The following is a 20,054-nucleotide window of genomic DNA, read 5'->3' as shown; positions in this document are numbered from 1 at the left end:
TTACCAAACTTACCTGCTCGACCTCTCTGTTGAGGGCATCTAGTTTTTCTTTTAATCTGTTACCTTCTGCCTCAGCAGTGATAAGTTCTAATTTGAGGGTATTGTTATCTGCCTCTGCTTGACGGGCCTTATTTTCCCAGTTTTCAGCATCTTCACTGGCTTTTCGGAGTTGGTCCACCATTTGCCGGTTCTCAGATTCCTAAAAAGCAAATCTTAGGTATTACTTTAGAAGAGTAAAATGTTAAACATGTGACGCAAATTAAACATTATTTGCCAGGTCACTGGGAATTTACTTGCCACGATGACCAACTGTACCATAATCTCAAGGACTCCTATCTCTACTCTCAGTTTAGAAAATTGGTCATCCTGTAATTAACAAAAGGGAATGGGACCAGGATCTGCCCTGGCTCCTGAGTCACACTCACTCATCTAGTAAAGTTTTCACTCTTATCTTCAAGACCTCAATGAATATGTTCTTATATTTGCTTTTGTTCAAACAAAATCCTCATTGCCTCCATATAGCTGCTTACTGACTACTTGCTGGTCTGGTTTCTGAGCTTCTGCCTTGACCTGACCTCTTGTATCTGTGTATTCCCTTGTTCCTGACTGCTCTTCTGGGTTGTACTATGGCTATAGAGCTCCTGCCTGCTTGCATATCTTAAGCGTCAGCTTCTGATAATTCTCTTGGATTGGCATGTTTCCTATCTGGTTCCTGCCTTTCATTCATAACCCCAGCCTTAATTTCCTCGATCATGGACTGTTCTATAATTCACTTTTGCTCACTGTTCTAATAACTTGCCTGAAGTTGCTCAGAAGTAAAATATGAAACCTATGCCAATAAACACTACTCATAAATATACATTCATGTATATACTGGGCATACAATATAGAACCACTGTTAGCACCTATCATGATAAAGTTCTATCATGATGGACTGACTAAAGTAGGATCTCATTTCTAAAGGAAAACAATCAGCTCCTCAAATAATATATTATACTGAGTAATAATTATGAAGCTACTTTTGAAAATATTATTTTAGTAGTATGGTTTGGCCAACTCATTCTAAAGAATAATTTATAATTTTGGTAATTAATTAAAAAGGCACTAGATCTCTTTCTCTCCTACCTGTTAATAAACAGTTCAGAAACACTGGAATAAGCAACATCTAGTTGTATAAGGCAAATTACAATAAACAACATCTCATTGTATAAAGCTTTCAAATTAGACTTTTCTCATAAATATGATTAATCATGAGACTGGTTGAAATTCAGTTAATATTGCCACCTTGTGGTCTGGTTGTACCTTGACCAATATGAAGGATCTTTGCCAAGTCTGTTGATTAACAAGTTAACATACTAAACTACTGTATTGGCTTTTAAGATTCAGATATTCCAAATGTGCCGGTAAGAATCTGATGTGTGTTTTCTATTATTGTACTAAAAATAACAGTTGTGTACAGAGTATGTACTTGGGAGTTACATGATATAATATACATAAAATGACTTTTACCCACATTAATTTTTACCCTCTTTAACTTTCTGTAGCACTTATTGTGTGTGTCATTCTCTTAAAAGTGCCTTATAGCTTTATGTAGTTAGCTGTGGATGTACCATCTCCCCAGTAACCCCTCACATTCCTCGAAGATACGAACCATTTTTATGTTGAATTCAGTTTTCTAAGGTAGGAATCATTTTTCTATTCAATTTGGCTTTGTGACTAGGTAATATATGGTTCCAAGTTTAAGCAACGAAAAAGACTGCATTAAAACATCTCTCTGCCCTCTAACCACTTAGTGCCCTCCCCTCCCAGCAGCCAGCAACCACAGTTTACCCTTTTTTGTACCTGCCCAAAGCAGCCGGAGCAGTGTGCGGTGCAAGATGGGCAACATTATAAAGAAAGTGCAAGTGATCTTTGGTATCCTCCAGTTCTCTCTTTGCAGATCTCTTTCCCCTCTTTCTGGTGCTTCCCCACCAGTTCCCTCTGGTTGACCCCTGGGCTCTTTACTCCCCTCCACCAGGGCAAAGGCAAAGCTGCTGCCTCAGCTGGAATCCTTTGCACTTCCTGTCTGAATTATGGATCCAGCCTCTCCTAACTGCTCTTCCCCCTCTTTTGTTACCCTTCTGATTTCTTTCTCCAACATTTCCTGAACAATCTTTCTAAAAGGCAATTCTTCAAATAACATCTGTGTATGTTGTAATGAAAGCTTCCTAAAAATACAGTTCAGACATGTCCTTCTTACCTCTTTATTACCACCCACCTTCACATTCCACTCTAGCTACAGGACCTACTCTTCCCCCACCTCTACTTGTTGTCCCCACTGCCGGGGGGTGCCATTCTGTTTCCTCGCAGTTTTTCAACTCTGTCACCTCAGCGCCCAGCATACCGCACATTGAATGGATGGGTGATGGATAAAGTACTCGACAATCCTTAATGGACCTCCCTACCAAAACGGACCCGTGATCCTTTCTCTGAGGGGGATGCCTGGATCCATCCAGCTATGTTGTGAAACGGGGTCTCAAAAAAGAACTCACATGAGGGTGCTAAAAGCTGAGAGGGGTTTGACGTGTGATGCCTGAAAATACAATTCCAGAATCGAAAAGCCCCAATCCCTAATGGTGGAATTTCGGGTAATGCGACAGGCTAGGGAGAAAGAGTGTCTAACATTGTCTGAAAGCTTACTACGTTAAATGTTGTTCAGATAGTCTTTTATTTATATTCTGCCCTATTCCGGAATAGGCTTAGATGGCTCACTGTGCTAGGCGTATCTTACTCACTTGGGTGTTCTTCCCAGTTACCGTTGGGACACTGAGACTGAGGGAGGTTGAGTGGCCTATAGAAGTCCATGGCATTAGTGAGAGGACTCCAAAGCTTCTGTCCATTTATGACATTACATTGCTAGCAGCTTCAACTCAAGAAGAGTAGGAAATCACCTGCTTTGGCAACATGAGGCTGCTGCCTTGCTGCCTGGAAACGAGGGTTGCAATTCAGGAGTCCTTAGAATCTCTCATCTCTCAAAGTCCTGAATGGTCTTACGTACACGATAAATAAATGCTCAAGATATGTTTATGGACTGAAATTAAATGATATGTTAAATACAATGAGGAAAACGGTTTGGGGGAGGAATTCCTATTAATGGTTTGATTGTTAAGTAAGTAGGTAACACCACCCCTATTACAGGAGTCAATCCAACACTATTTTATATAATAGTTTATCAAATGGACATACCTAACATCCTTGGTCTAGCGGTCTCTTTATTCCAGGGTTGTCACACATGTGCCCAAATTTATCGGGAATCATCTGATATCAGACATACCAGTCGACGTGTGTCTAGTCAACTGGTTACTCACAGAGAAATGGAGAAGAGAGCCATCTGCCCTCTGGTCCTGGGAAACAGGTGGCTCCACAACAGAGAGATCAATTCTGATCTGCTACACAATCAGGTGGAGCCTCTTTTGTCAAAGGTTTGTAACTGTAAACTACCATTTCCAAATATAAGTGAGCCCAACTTGATTCTGGCCCCTTGTTCTTCATCCAGTTAGGAGGATTCTGCTTATCTAAAATGGCTAAGTGGCAAATAAAAGGGGTGTATCCTTGAGTTACCCTTCTGGACATTGGTGACATTCTAAATATATAGTTAACACGTAATTGTCAACATTAAAATAGGCTATGCCTTAAAGAAATGCACTTGATTCAGCTGTCCCTATGAGTGCAATCAATCAACAGCTTTAGTGAAAACTCAAGTATCTCGAGCCAAGGTGGAAATATATATATATATACGTACTTTGGACTTTAATATATTCTTCAGTCTATTAACCTCCAAATTAGTGTCTTGAACCTTCTGTTTAATGTCAGTAAGCTCATTATGAGTATCATTCAGTTTTTTAGACAGTGCCTATGAGAAAAAGACAGTTAAATCTGACTACAAAAAATTAAAAATTGCTCTGTCAAAACTATCATAAAATTTTAAATATTTACAGTAAATATGATAAATAAAAATTAATATACCCAATATATAAAGCTCATATAAAGACAGTGAGAAAACACAAGGGTCCAAACAGTAAATGGGCAAAGGACCCAAACACAATTCACAAAAAGGAAGCATAAGTGGATAATACTTGAAAAAAGTTAAAATTTACTAGTAATCAAAGATATGGTAAGGAATGGGCATTTCCATGTATTATTAGAGTAAATGTAAATTGGAGAAAAGCAAATCTGTGATCTGCTACCTGGTGATGACATGAGACATTTTTAAAAGCTCATAAAAACAAGAAAGACAAATATGTTACTTTTTGTTAAAGGTAGGAGATGGATACTTGGGTATTCTCGATACCCATGTCCACTTAGAAGGTTTTTTAATTTAAAAAAGAAACCTCATAAGCGTTTGATTCAATTTGAAACTAAATCTATAAAATTTAACAAAAAAGAATGTTTATTAAGGCATTATTTGCTATGTGACAATATTTATTCACATTAGGTGAATGATGCAGTAAATAATAGTATCTACATAGTGGTAAAACCACACAGAATACTATGCATTCATGAGAAATGTTTGGAATAATTTTTAATAACGGAGAAAAATGCTAATGTATATTTGAAAAAAATCAGGATAAAACACTAAAAACAACTCAATTTGTTTAAAATCGTGGTTTTGAGGAAGAAATATTTTTTAAGGTTTCTGCTTTCCAAATCTTTTATGATACGGGTTTTTTCTTTTTTTTAACATCTTTATTGGAGTACAATTGCTTTACAATGTTGTGTTGGTTTCTGCTGTATAACAAAGTGAATCACCTATACATATACATATATCCCCATATCCCCTCCCTTTTGTGTCTCCCTCCCACCCTCCCTATCCCACACCTCTAGGTGGTCACAAAGCACGGAGCTGATCTCCCTGTGCTATGTGGCTGCTTCCCACTAGCTATCTATTTTACATTTGGTAGTATGTATATGTCAATGTTACTCTCTCACTTCATCCCAGCTTACCCTTCCCCCTCCCTGTGTCCTCAAGTCCATCCTCTACGTCTGTGTCTTTATTCCTGTCCTGCCCCTAGGTTCATCAGAACCATTTTTTTTTTTTAGATTCCATATATATGTGTTAGCATACTGTGTTTGTTTTTCTCTTTCTGACTTACTTCACTCTGTATGACAGACTCTAGGTCCATCCACCTCACTACAAATAACTAAATTTTGTTTCTCTTTATGGCTGAGTAATATTCCATTGTATATATGTGCCACATCTTCTTTATCCATTCATCTGTCGATGGACACTGAGGTTGCTTCTATGTCCTGGCTATTGTAAATAGTGCTGCAATGAACATTGTGGTATATGACTCTTTTTGAATTATGTTTTTTTCAGGGTATATGCTCAGTAGTGGGATTGCTAGGTCATATGGGAGTTCTATTTTTAGTTTTTTAAGGAATGTCCATGCTGTTCTCCATAGTGGCTGTATCAATTTGCATTCCCATCAACAGTGCAAGAGGGTTCCCTTTTCTCCACACTCTCTCTAGCATTTATTGTTTGTAGATTTTTTGATGATGGCCATTCTGACCAGTGTGAGGTGATACCTCATTGTAGTTCTGATTTGCATTTCTCTAACAATTAGTGATGTTGAGCATCCTTTCATGTGTTTGTTGGCAATATGATATGAGTTTTTAAACAACCTGCAGTCCACAGAGGGATCCATCTTCTACTCTTGGGCCCTCTGACCCAAACAAAGGAAAAAACTATTCTTGAACATTTGTATATTGTTATGATACTAATTTTCTTCTGATTATAAAAGATGTTTATGAAGGTGTAACAAACAACTATGATGTTATAGTAAGCTAATAACAGTTAAAAAATATTTATCTAGTGATTATGCTAGGCACTCTACATTCTTGCCAGGCATATTCTCATCTACTCTCCATTTTTACAGTTGATAGGATCACACAGCCAGGCAGGGGAATTGAACTCATGTGGGTCTTAAACACTCCACTCTATTGTCTTCTCATGTAGAACAAAGCATGATATAAAGTGCTATGTGGTTTTATCCCAGCTACATTAAAAAGTTCATGTAAAAGATAGTATAAATTTTTTTAAAGTACATTGAAAATCAGTAAAAAATACAGTAACAGTGGGTAACTCTGGGTGGTAAATATGAGAGTTTTAAATCTAATTTTCATAAATATAAGTTATATTTACCTTTAGCCTATTTGCTTTAGCTATAAATAGAGCACACAAAGTAGATCCTATAAATTCACATCTCGTTTTTATTGCTATTAACTTAAAAAAAATAAACTTTCTTTTAAAATAGCTTTAGACTTATAGAAGAGTTATTAAAATAGTATAGAGAGTGCCCATATACCCTACACTTAGCTTCCTCTATTATTAACATCTTATATTAGTATGGTAAATTTGTCACAATTCATGAACCAATATTGATACATTATTAACTAAAGTCCATATTTTATTCAGATTTCTTCCATTTTTACATAATGTCCTTTTTCTGTTCCAGGATCCCATTATTCATTAATTTTTGAACAAAGTACTTTAACACCTCAGGCAACTTTTTAATAATTAATCAAGTTTTGCATCTTTATATCTGATTATGTAAATTTAAATATTGAACAGTTAAAAAAATACAGACTTGTATTATGCAAACTGAACACATTGAGAGTGATAGCAAAGCAAGGGAAATTATTTGGACCAAAAATTTTAAAGGGGGAAGAAAGTTTCCAAGTAGAATTTTTTAATGTGAAAATTAAAAGTGATCTTGGTAATGAGAGCTCTGGATAAAGCAGAACTGTACTGGCTTAGAGAGGAAGTAATTAAAAGAGAAATTTTCCTCAAAAGAATCACAGTGCTAAAGAGGACCAAATAATGTATCACGGTCTGTATACTCATATTCAAACAGAGTAACAGTCCATCAAATAAATCTACGCTTTTCTTGAAAATCTCAGAAGGTTATTTCCATTTGTTCGTTTACTCAAATATTTGTCCTTCACTAAGGAAGTACTTCCCAAGGTTTAATACAAATCTATTATACCCCTGTTCCCTCTTTTCTCTGATATCTAATACTATATGTCTGAAAATTTCATTTAGAAATTATGTGGCATATTCTGTGTAATAAAGGTACAAAATGGCTAGTTCCAAAGCCTGAGCTTTTCTACAAAATGAAATGAGGGCTATGCCTCAGAAGAAATACCTATTTTTCTTGGAGAAAAAGATTGTAGGAACAAGTATACCTGGTTTTCTTGTTTAGCTTTAGAAAACTGTTCTTGGAGATTGTCATTCTCATGAGCCAAGATATCCCTTTCCCTGGCAATCTGAGACAGCTCATCATCTGTTTCATCCAATTGCCGACGCATTCTGGAAATGTCTTGTTCACACATAATTAGGGCTTCAGTAGACTGTCTATTCCACAAATCAAATAGTATATAAGAGACATTTTACCAGAACAGAATAACAAATTTTCACAAGACAGAAGATAGACAGTTAGCATGAAAACATTTGAAGAAGTTTTAAATACATTTAAATTTGTAGGAATAAACACTGCAGAGATAGTGTGCACTGAAGTTCCTCTGTGTTGCCAACATTTCACTATAAAAGAGGATGCCAAATATACATGGTAGTCAATGATTTGTTAAGCATTTCAAAACTTCTGACATTCAAGTATAAGAAAGCCTTCATTCTAACTCTAGCTGCTATGGCTTAGTCTCCTCTGCAGGCTCCTCTTCCTCTGCACTCTTAAAAATGAATGGTTCTCAGAGCTTAACCCTTAGCCTCCTGATTCTTCTCACGCTACCCCTTCTCTCAGACAATTCCTATTCATATCCGTGGCTCCCAACCCTGTCTACACCCAGATGACTCTGAAGTGATCACCCCAGCCTCAGCCTCTCCCTTACACTCTAGACCCTTATATTTAACTTCTTACTAGACATACTTATAAGGACATCTCAAAAGCTCTTCAAAGAAAAGTCTTTTCTCACATAGGTTCATCATGTCCAGTATTCATCCCCAGACAGAAACCTGGCATTTTCCTAGATTTTCTCCTTTACAAACACCACACTCCTGTCCTCCAAACTCCCGACCCCAATTTATCATCACCTCTGCAGCCTAGCTGATCTTTCCGGCATAAAAATCTCAAAATTCTTTAATGATTTCTCATTGCCCACAGACTCATTTGTCTGTAACACAGGCCTCTGCCTGCCTACCTAGCCTCTCCTCCCCCATTTCTCCCCTTACACTTTGGGTTCCAACACACTCACCTACTTGTCATTCAAGAGGCTCTTGAACATGATCTGTGGTTCTTTGTGGCTTTGTTATTCTTTCTACCTTGAATGCCTTCTCTTTCCTTTCCTTGGCAAACAGCCTATCCTCCCTTTACTTCCCTAAACTGACTTAGGCCTCCTTTCAACACTAGAGAGTTATCATCTTACATATAACATTAAGCTCCTTGTTTCTTACTATCTTTGTACAATACCTAACATAGTACTTTGCCCCCAATAAGTGCTCACATTTTTGTTGAATAAGTGACTTACCTTGATGCCTGTTCCATCTCAGCAATGATATTCTTCATGCCTGACATGGTCTTTTCCTTGAAAAGTAATATAAGTATTAAATAAAAAATTATCTTAAACTGTTATTTCTGTTAAAACTGAATAAACTAAAAGAATTTCCCCTCCCTTTTGGATTTCCATTTGGTTTTAAACATTTATGTTCTATTTTTCTTTGCTACACTTTAAAACCAAAGCCTAATATATCAGTGTGAGTATATGTACTGGATAAAAACAACAGATTATGCTCATTTAAGCAAAGACTATACTTACGTATATTGATATGAGATCATTATATCAAACACTGTTAAAAGATGTTTTGTGCAGTTATCCAGCAACACAAGAACCCCTTAAGCACCCTGTTTTTGGAAGAAAACCAATGGTTTGGCATTGTAGTGTTCTATACTGGGAATAATACTGATTTACTTCCTCATTTCTTCATGTTATAAAACCCAGGAAAGTGAATCATGTAAAACTGAATTTAGTTATTAAGAATAATAACTTCGACCAAGTATAATATATATATGTCATCAACATCATCTTCAAAAAGCTGTTCCAATGGAATTACTTATAAAAGTATATGATTAATTTTAGGTGTGAGTTAACAAGGAGGTAAGCATTAGGCCTAGAGCAAAGGTATAAAAAAATAAATTGCTATTCTTCCTTTTCAAGGGTATGGTGAGGAAGTAGAATTAATGGAGTCAATCAAGACTGAAATGAGGGGGAATATCTTAATGCCATCAATACCATTCCCACACCTCCTCCTTTAAAAACTCGCTGATCCTGAACTAGTTACAGATACTTTACATAGGTTCTTAGCACTAACATTAGTCCTAAAAAAGGAAAATTATTCTTTCACTAAATACCTAGATTTCACTTTGCCCTTTAAATTTTCAAATCCTTAGTAACCAAGTAGCAATATGAAAAACTAAATCTGTATTTCCCAACTAGTGCTGTTTTTTTCATCAGAGAAACAGGTGTTTGTGTGAGTGTGAGTGTGTGTGTGTGTGTGTGTGTGCATGCGTGATCTTCCTTTATTCACGTTCTCCTCTCTAGGGTATTTTTATCTCTGGTTTCCCATTCTGCTTTCTGGTAGAATGGTACAGATTCCACATCTGGCAGTAATGAGTATTGAAGTATGGTTAAAATATCCATTAGCAAAACTGTCAAACCCCTTTAAAAAGCACAAGCCAATGGAAGAAAAACTCAAAGAGACAATACCACTTAAAATGGAATATTTACACATGCTTTTGAAATATAACTTAATACACTTCTAAATAAATTCGGAAAAGCTAATTGAACTTCTAGTGTTTCTGACAGAAGTTCCTTGGTTAAAATTTAAACATGGTTTATAAGCCTAAAAAGGACTTTCCTTTATCAATAGAAATTCATCTTGAAAGATTCTCTAAGAACACTGTAAAGTATCCGGGGCAACAAAATTACTGTACAGAATCCGATAATATATCCTCTTAGCCTATTTTTCTCTTAATATGACCCAAATAGTACTATTTCTTAAATTGTTGAAATTTATGCCATCATTATCAATTTGATAATCCTTGTACAACCTCAATACGTTTGTCCAACCAGTGACATAGATTCAAGTTAATTGTTAAAAATTCAACCTGGACTGGATGGTCATAAATCTACTCAGAAAAAAGAAACGAACTAAAATTTTACACAAATAATTCTGGCTTTTATGATTCAAAAATCTGTGAACTGGCTATTGAATTTTCTAACTTTAATTGGTAGCAAGTAGTAGAACATCTTTTAAAACTACGATTACCAGTAAAAATTCACCTTATTCACTATAATATACTTTTCCATAGTAATTTATTTCTGTAATCTCCAGATTAAACTATAAAACTACTGCTTTTCACTGAAAGGCATTATAAATTCTGCTCTGAAATATCACTCTAGAGAACATTTCCTCTTTTGAATGACTAACACTGCTTTGAAAAGTTATTTTCCTTTCATAGGATGGATGCATTTACATTCATAATCCTATACAAAACTCTTAATTTTGAAATGGACTTGCAACTCAATATTCTTTGTGAAGGAAAAGATAATATTGGTACAGTTAGTAGAATGGAAGAAATGTGAAATACAAGATATAACAGAGGGAACAGATATTCAGAAAGAATTGAGTAATTTGTTTCTAAATATTAATATTTTTAAAGAAAATGATGTTTAACTATTCAAAAAGTGGTTTGAATATAATGAGAAACAAAATCCCACCCCCCAAAATACCATAAAATTTCAAAAATATTAAAAGGTATTAACTATAAAGTAATGAGCCAGACTTTGCAACAAGTTAAAGGCCAAAATTTACTACCTCACGTATTTTGATACTTCAATTGTGCTCATGACTCCCAAATCTATTAACTTCAAACTATTAACTCTCCAAACCTTAAAATCCAAGAGCCTATGAATATTTCACTACATGTCCCAAAGGCATGTCAATAATCTTCCTCTCTAAGCTTGTTCTGTGTCCTGTGTTTCCTACTGCATGCATAGGAACTATTCATGTGGTTCCTAAGTCAGAAAGCACATGTTGTCAGTCTTACTTCCTAGAATTGCCTATTTTCTCTCATGGATACTGCCACTCTCCTAATACAGTTCTTATCATTTTACTCCTAACTAATGTCCTTGTCACTACTCTCATTTCCCTACAATCCACATTTTATGTAGATTAACAAGGGCTAGGATAATGTTTTAATGATCTAATTGTAACATTTCATTTTCATTATTTCAATGTTCCTCTATATCCATGATGATGGAACCTAAACTCAACATCATGTGTAGTTCTGATTTGTTGCTTATCTATCCCATCTCATCTTTTACCACCACACCCCCTTCATCCCCCCATACTCGCCTCTTTGCACTCTATTCTCTGGACATATTAAACTATCAAGGAATCTCATGAAATTCTCTTATGAAAGCCACTGGGCTTTCATATAATCTGCTCTACTTGTTTGGATCACCCTTTCTCTAAAAGGTGCTCTACCTGTCTGGATCACTCTTTCTCTCACTGTCCCCTTTCTCTAAATCTTTCCTTGGCTAATTCTTAGTCATCTTTCAGGGCAGTGTAGGCACCATCACTGCGTGGAAGGCTTCCTAGATCTTCTCCCTCCCCTAATCCAACCCCCAGGCTGAATCAGGTATGCTTCTGACAAACTTCACTCATACATTGTGCATACGTCATTATGGTACTTAGCACATTCTATCATAACAGCCTCTTTCTTTATCTTTCTCCAAATTATACCACAGGCCTTTGGAAGGTATGCCCACTCAACCTCAGTTTCTAACATAATTCCTGGTACATGTCAATAAATGTTTGTTGAATGGATGGATAAATGAATGAATTAGTTCCCTTAGAGAGGGGAAAGACCTTATGCCAGTGATGCTGCCTTTGCTTAAGACATTTGTGGAAAACAGTTTAGGAATTGCCTTCAGAATCAGTTTATGAGCTAGAAAAGGGGGTCAATATTTCCCTGCCTTTTTGAGAACACCTTTTTGTTGTTGTTGTTGTTGTTTGAACAACAGAAATGTGGGATGAAGCTTATCATCTAACTTTATTCACCAGTTCCATGTGATCCACTCTCAAGGCTAAGGATGATGTAACAACGTGCCCCCAGTTCTGAATACAATTACAAAGGTGGTTTTAATGAAATACACATATTGCCTCCCAAGGTGGCTACCTGAAAACATAAGTTCTGATGTGCTTTTAAAAAGAAATCAGTCTCACTGCTTTTTGTTTATTATGCTTTACATTTTGGTATTTGAATTAGTTATTGTTAGTGAATGTTGATCATAAAGTGATGACAGAAAAATCTATTTAAAAATATTAGCTAGTGGGCTTCCCTGGTGGTGTAGTGGTTGAGAATCCGCCTGCTGATGCAGGGGACACGGGTTCGTGCCCTGGTCCGGGAGGATCCCACATACCGCGGAGCGGCTGGGCCCGTGAGCCATGGCCGCTGAGCCTGCGCGTCTGGAGCCTGTGCTCCGCAACGGGAGAGGCCACAACAGTGAGAGGCTCGCATACCGCAAAAAAAAAAAAAAAAAAAAAAAAATTAGCTAGTGAATTTGAACACATATTTCCTAAGACTATCTTGAAATATTTCAAAATCAGATTTTAAAGTTTTAGCTCTCTGGGAAAAAATTGAGAAAATCCTATTATTTTATTCAGATTCAAGTTCAAACATTTCTTTTAAACCACGGTTGTCAGAACATACTTTAATTGCCAGACTCTCTCCAAGGGATGCAATATTCTCAGATTTTTTATCCAAACATGCTTGCAGGCATTCCTTTTCTTTAGCCAGATTATTGAGGGTTGCACCGAGAATGCTGAATTCTTCTCGCTGGGCAATATTTTGTCTTGTAAAATTATCTAAACGTGTAATCATAAAGGCATTGTTTTAATCAAGATAAATTTTTTTCTAGTTCAAGCAGAGTGAAATACTTTTCAAAGAAAATTCTCCTATATTGTATTCAATGACTAAATATAAAGTACTGTATCCCAAATAAATAATGGTTTTTGTTGTTAGTGATTAAAAATGAAGGTTAATCATGAAATTCTAAATGACATAAAAGCACAATTAATACATTTGAATTAGAACAGCAAAGGATATATGTGGAATCTAGAAAAATGGTACAGATGAACCGGTTTGCAAGGAAGAAATTGAGACACAGATGTAAAGAACAAACATATGGATACCAAGGGGGGAAAGAGGTGCGGGGGGAGGTGGTGGGATGAATTGGGAGATTGGGATTGACATATATACACTAATATGTATAAAATAGATAACTAATACGAATCTGCTATATAAAAAAATAAATAAATTCAAAAAAAATGTAACGGAAAAGAATATGATAAAGAATGTATATATATATGTATAACTGACTCACTTTGCTGTACAGCAGAAATTAACACAACATTGGAAATCAACTATACTTCAATAAAGTATATTTTTTTAAAAAAGAACAGCAAAGGAAAGTTCTTTATAACAAGTTCTCAAAGTAGAATGTGTGATGGGGTAGGGGAGGGTGTGTGGATGAAGCACGTGGACTATCAATTTTCCCCTCTAATTTCACCTCCCTCTAGCTTAGAATCACTGTTGGATGTAAGCTGGTAACTAACAGATCTTAATAAAATATCCAATTAAGTCATCTTCAGAGTCAAATATCTTCTAGTATTTTGGTTTTTCTAAAGTAGTGTTATAAAAATTCCTAGAAAAAAAAATCATCCCAGGAAGTCTGAGTTGATTTGTAAGAACGCTGGCAAGCCAATGTCACTGTTGAAGGACTGCAAGATGGTGTAGAATAGTGGTTTCTAAATTGTGGTTTCTCAACCAGCATCACTGGCAGCACCTGGGAACTTGTGAGAAATACAAATTCTTAGGTCCCATCCTAGACCTACTGAATTAGAAATTCTGAGTGGGCAGACCAATTTATGTTTTAACAAGCACCCCTCCCAAGTGATTCTAATGCACAATAAAGTCTGAGAACCACTTGAGGAAATTGGTAAGGATACTAAAGCCCTGGCCGTATCCTACTTTGAGGAGCCCAGCTCAGTGAGCTTTAGCTCTCCAGGTAAAGACTGAAGTTTGAGAACCACTGGTCTAGAGCTCTACCAAGGAAGCTCTGTGTGACTAGACCTCTAAGGAAATGCCCGCCAAGGGCCACCCAGTGCAGCACTAAGAGACGTAATCCCATATGCCAAGAGGGTGATTTATATAATACATCACATCCCTTTTCCAGGCAAACCACATGTTTTGGGTGTTCTGTTATCTGAGTTTATTCCCATTGGCATAAAATAAACTCTAAAACAGCTAGTATCTCCTAGCTTAAAAAAATCCTCAACCCCACATCCCACTTAAGCTACCACCCCCATTTTTCTACTACTCTTAATAGCCAAACTTCTTTGATTCTCTTCTGTCTCTACCTCCTCACTTCCCAATCATTCGTCAACCTACTCCACCTTCCACATCTAACACTGTAATTCAAACTTTATGGGGGGTCAGTGCTACCAAAACCTCCAATGTGCCAATCCAATCAATGTTTTTTCATTCTCATCTTATTTTGCTTCTTGAAAATATCTGACAATTGATCATATCCTCCTTTTTAAAACATGTTGCTCTCTTGCTTCCCAAAATGACACTCACTTCTGGGTTTTCTTCCTATGTCTTTGGCTTCTTCTTACTCAGTCCTGGATCCTCTTCTCCTCATTCTCTATATTTCCCCTAGGTGATTTCATGGTTTTAAAATATCATTTATATGCTGATGTGTCCCAAATGTATATCTTTAGCTTAGATTTCTCATCTGAGATACAAACTTATCTATTTACCTGCTTACCCTACCTTTTCACTTGAACTTAAAACATCCAGAAATGAGTTCAATCTTCCCCTTTTATATTTTCTTTTAATACTTCCTGTCTCAATAAAAAGCACCTCCACCCACCTAATTGCTTATGTCAGATATTTTTGAACTGCATAATAGAAAATCTTAAAAATATTTATTCAGTTTTAAAATGGGCTCTTTTATAGTCCTGACCAAAATTTTACTTTAAAGTTATAAGAAGATTAAGTTATGACCATATTTTCATAAAGATCACTGGTAAGAAACAATAATAGGAGACTTTATAAAAATAATTTTCTCTATAAACTCAAGTGATACCATAGATATAGCCAAATATATGTACACTTTCCACCAAAAATAGTATATATGTAATGTATTTCATTACAACAGCTATGGGCATAACATACAATACAAAAACTTATAAATTCAAAATTGATCATCAAAAATTTACAAAGTATTGCTGTTTTGTTTAGCTATTTCTTGATTGAAAAATATGAAGCCATGTCTAAGTATTTATGGTGCTAAATTTAAGTAAAAATTTTTATTATCAAAGAAAAATATATTTTCCCATGATTTCTGACTAAAAAACTTTAAGGGCATATTTCTAAGTTTATCTATGTTATAACTGAAGAGAAGAAAACTTTTTTTAAACCAGACTTTAAAAAAAAAGTAACATCAGGAAAAAAAAATACTCACCAATTTTTTCATCCAAGCACATAATTTTCTCCTGAGTAAGCTGTAGCTCATATTTTTTCTTAGCAAGGTGTCGTTGAGTATCAGAAAGATCTTTTTCTGTGTTTTCATATAAAAGTCTGTAAACATTTTAATAATAAAACTAATTCTGAAATTTTGTTTTATCAACTTTTTAGTGTATTTAAATCTAAAAACTTTTAAGAATACTAATGTACATTTTTTTCTTCTTAGTATTTTCATTATAAAAACACATTATAGGAGGCTTGAAATATAAAGGATAAAAAGGGATCCTCAATCCACCACTCCAACATAAGCAACTATTAGCACTTTGGTGTTCATTAGTTTGTATTTTTTTGGCTACACATATTTTAAAGTTACCATATTCTAAATTCAAAACTGAATCCTGATTTTTTTTCCACCTACACTTAATCTTTAGTATTTTTTAATCTTATTATTCAGCCCTCCAAATTATCACTTTCTGGCTGAAAAACATTATGAGCAGTAACCATTTACTTAAGTACTCCCCTAATATTAGATATTTAGGTTCATTTCAGGTTTTCACTATTATAAATAAATCTGTAATGAATAGCATTTCATTGAGTCCACAAACATTTATTAAGTGTCTAGTATGTACCAGGCTCTAGGTGTTGAGGAAGCTATGGTGAACTAGATGATGGGCAGTGGCCCTGGTCTCATGGAGTTCACAGTCAGTAAACAAATAATAATAAGTAAACAGACTACAATTTCTGGAAATACGGAAGCTAGATAATCTGAGAGTCCTCTCACCACAAAACACTTACACATACTAAACATGATGTAAAAAGCATCCTTTTAAATGTATAGCAAAACTTAGAAGGATTTGTAAGGGAAGTCCCCTGGAGCCAAATCAGAGCAATAAGACAATGAACTGATGTTATGTTAGATACAGTTGGGGTTTGCCTGTCTCTGTGGCCTAGAGTCTTGCCTTTTAACACAGAAACAGAAGATGAGGCCACAGAGATGGCTGCAACACAAGTATTAGAACTAAGGGCTGGGAATTCCCTGGTGGCCCAGTGGTTAGGACTCTGTGTTCTCACTGCTGAGGGCCCAGGTTTGATCCCTGGTTGGGGAATTAAGATCCCACAAGCCATGTGGCATGGCCAAAGAAGAAAAAAAAAAAAAAGAATTAAGATCCTCTACCATAAGGCCACTAAGGGCTACACTGTTACTGGAGAGGACAGACTAGAAGAAATCAGCTTGCCAAACATTGCTAGGGCCAGGGTAATAAAAATAACTAAAGTCTTCATTGGGAATTCTCAATCTCAAGATAAGAAATCAAAATAAAATCTGGTTCCAGGATGGTCATATAATCTAGAACACTCAGTGGAAATAAAGGTTCTCTGGAGGGACATGCCCTCAACTCAGGCAGGCACAAACTAAACCTCAGACAAAGGTCTGTTGAAAATGAGCTCACAATTCAATCTTAAAAACACATTAAGAAACAACCCAAACTTAGTGGGAGTCAAAAGACACACAAACTAAATTAAATCCCAAAGAACTTCAGATTATAGCATTACTAAATAGCAATTTAAAAATAGTTTTAAATACTAAGACATAACATAAGTAATAGAATACACAATGAAAAGAAAAAAGAACCAGCAGATTTTTAAAAGAACCAAAGGGAACTTCAGAAAATTAAACTAAAGTCACTGAAAGAAAACTTTTAAAAGGACAATATCAAATGACAAGTTTAAGAACAAAATAGACACAGCTAAAGAGACAATTAGTAAGACAGAAAGAAAAAAAAAAAAGCCAGATCAGAGGAAATTACCTATAATAGAGCACAGAAAAAAAGATAGAAAAAATACAAAAGAAAGTTTAAGAGACATAAAGAATAGAATGAGAAGGTCCAATATTCACTTAATAAAAATTCCACAAGAGAATAAACATAATATTCAAAGAAACAATGGCTCATATAATACATGAAATCTTAAACTAAAGAAACATCAGTGAAAAACATAAACAGCAACTTTGAGGGAATGTAACTCATGGGTAGAGCACAAAAAAAATCTGTATCTATTAAGACAATTATAAATGGAGGAGGGTAAAAGTATTTAAAGGGACACAAGATTTCTACATTTAAACTGATAAAATATGACACCAGTAGGCTGTGTTATGTGTGTATAATGTAATACCTAGAGCAACCAATGAAAACATCTACATAGAGATACTCAAAAGTATTAAAGATAGATCCAAATGGAATTCTTAAAAATGTTCAAGTAACCCACAGAGATAAGAAAAACAAAGGGAAGAAACAAACAAACAAAAAATAAAACAGGAGACTTGAGCCCTAACATGTAATAATTACATTAAATACATAAGGTCTACCTTATTTGTGTTAGCTAAACATTAGAAACAATCAAAATGCCCCTCAATAGATGAATGGTTAAGCTGTGGTACATCCATACCATGGAATACAATGATAAAAGTACATAAAACTATACATACACATTGAACTAGTGACAATTTCTGCTTCTGATATTGTACCATAGTTATATAAAATGTAATAGCTGGGAGAAACTGGGTGAAGGAATCTCTCTGTATTTTTGCAACTTCCTTTCACCCTAAATTATTTAAAATTTAAGAAGTAAAACAAATTCTCAAATCCAAGCTGCACAACTAAACTAAATAAATAAAAATCTCAGGGTGGGAATTAGGAATCACTATTTTTTTTAAAGTTCCTTATTTGATTCCAATATGCAGCCAAGGTTGTTAAGGAGTGCCTCCTACTGCTGCTTCACCCAGGGGAGCAAAAGGTGAAAAACTGACAAAGCAGATGTTATGTAAGACAAAATGTTATTGCAATTTTATGGTGTCTCTCCCATCTTAGGACTCTTCCATCCCCCATAGTGTGAACTCAATGAGGCTGTTCCCCCCAAAGCACTGTATGACATAATAACTTACATCTCGATGGAAAAATGTGCTCACAGACCAAAATGACAAGACATTTGAAAAGACAAGTCATTTCAAAAGAAACAAAATATACTGATTACAGAATCCAGCAATACCAGATATATTACAAGAAATAGATCAAAAAATTTAAATTAGACTAATAAACATATTAAAAGAAAGAGAAAGATATCAGCAATATGAAAAAAGAACCAAGGGGAAAAACAGATGTGACAAGTATGAGAAATGTAGTAGATGAAATTAAAAGAAAGAAAATAAAACAGATGGTATAAATAGCAGAATGAATATAGTTGATCAATGAGTTAGCAAACTGAAAGATCAAATTGAGGATATTTCTCAGAATGAAGTATAAAAGGACAAATAAATTGAAAACATGAGGTGAAAAGTTAGAAGACTTACCAAACCTGACTTTAAGACTTACTATAGTAACCATAATAGAGAGCCCAGAAATAGGCTCACATTTATTCAGTCAATTAATTTTCAACGAAAAGCAATACAATGGGGAAAAGAAACAATTGGTATTGGAACAACTGAATAGCCATGTGGGGAAAAAAATGAATCTTGACCCCTACATCACACCACATACAAAAGACATAATATAAAAGCTAAAACTATCAATATAATGCTTTTGAGAGAAATCACAAACATATACATAAAAAGTTTTAACCAATTTTAGTAAATCAAATCCAAGAATATAGAAAAACTATAATACATCATGTCCAAGTGGAGTTAACTCAGGAATGCAAGGTTGGTTTACAATCTAAAATTATTTAATGTTATTCACCATATTAACACCCTAAAAAAAAGAGAAAAAAGCCATATGACCAGATTAATAGATGCAAAATAGACATTTGACAAAATTCAATATCCACTCTTCATATGAACACTGAGCAAATTAGGAATAGAACTTTTTCAATCTGATAATAGGCACCTACAAAGAGCCTACAGCAAACATCACAATGGTGAATGGTTGAATGCTTTCCTACTAAGATTAAGAATAAAACAAGGATGACTGCTCTCATCCTTCTATTCAACATTATACTAGACGTTCTAGCCAGAGAAATAAGGCAAGAAAAAGAAACAGGCATTCAGATTGGAAAAGAAGAAAAACCCTCTATTCACAGAAAACATGATAATCTATGTAGAAAATCCTACTGAATCTACCAAAAAAAACTATCTTAACAAGTGAGTTTTAGCAAGATTGCAAAATACAAAAGCAGTACACAAAAATCAATTTTGTTTCTTACACAGGTATACTCATTTTATTGCATTTTGCTTTACTGCACTTTGCAGATATTGCTTTTTTTTTTTTTTACTAATTGAAGGTTTGTGGCAACCCTGCATCATACAAATCTATTAACACCATTTTTCTAACAGCGTTTGCTCACTTCATGTCTCTGTGTCACATCTTGGTAATTTTCAAAATATTTCAAACCCTCCACCAGCAAAAAGATTGACTTGCTAAAGGCTCAAGTGATAGTTAGCATTTTTTAGCAATAAAGTCTTTTTATTTTATTTATTTT

The 20,054-nt window shown here is 35.1% G+C and overlaps 1 protein-coding gene across 2 annotated transcripts in view; it reads right to left on the bottom strand.

Annotated features, from left to right (window-relative positions):
- Positions 1–20,054, bottom strand: part of TSGA10 (testis specific 10) — a 62,852-nt gene that overhangs the window by 23,032 nt on the left and 19,766 nt on the right. Inside the window, exons 6-11 of one of the 2 annotated variants that reach the window (XM_060117573.1) lie at positions 15,586–15,701; positions 12,768–12,922; positions 8,521–8,576; positions 7,225–7,393; positions 3,782–3,892; positions 14–199 (exon numbers count right to left, since the gene is read on the bottom strand). In XM_060117573.1, coding sequence (XP_059973556.1) covers positions 14–199; positions 3,782–3,892; positions 7,225–7,393; positions 8,521–8,576; positions 12,768–12,922; positions 15,586–15,701 — 793 coding nt within the window. The remainder of the gene's footprint in view (positions 1–13; positions 200–3,781; positions 3,893–7,224; positions 7,394–8,520; positions 8,577–12,767; positions 12,923–15,585; positions 15,702–20,054) is intronic. The other variant, XM_060117574.1, reaches the window with a different exon arrangement.

Source organism: Mesoplodon densirostris, chromosome 14 (genome assembly GCF_025265405.1).
Source record: "Mesoplodon densirostris isolate mMesDen1 chromosome 14, mMesDen1 primary haplotype, whole genome shotgun sequence".
Classification (NCBI taxonomy): Eukaryota; Metazoa; Chordata; class Mammalia; order Artiodactyla; family Ziphiidae; genus Mesoplodon; species Mesoplodon densirostris.
This window is presented reverse-complemented; position numbering and strand designations above follow the sequence as displayed.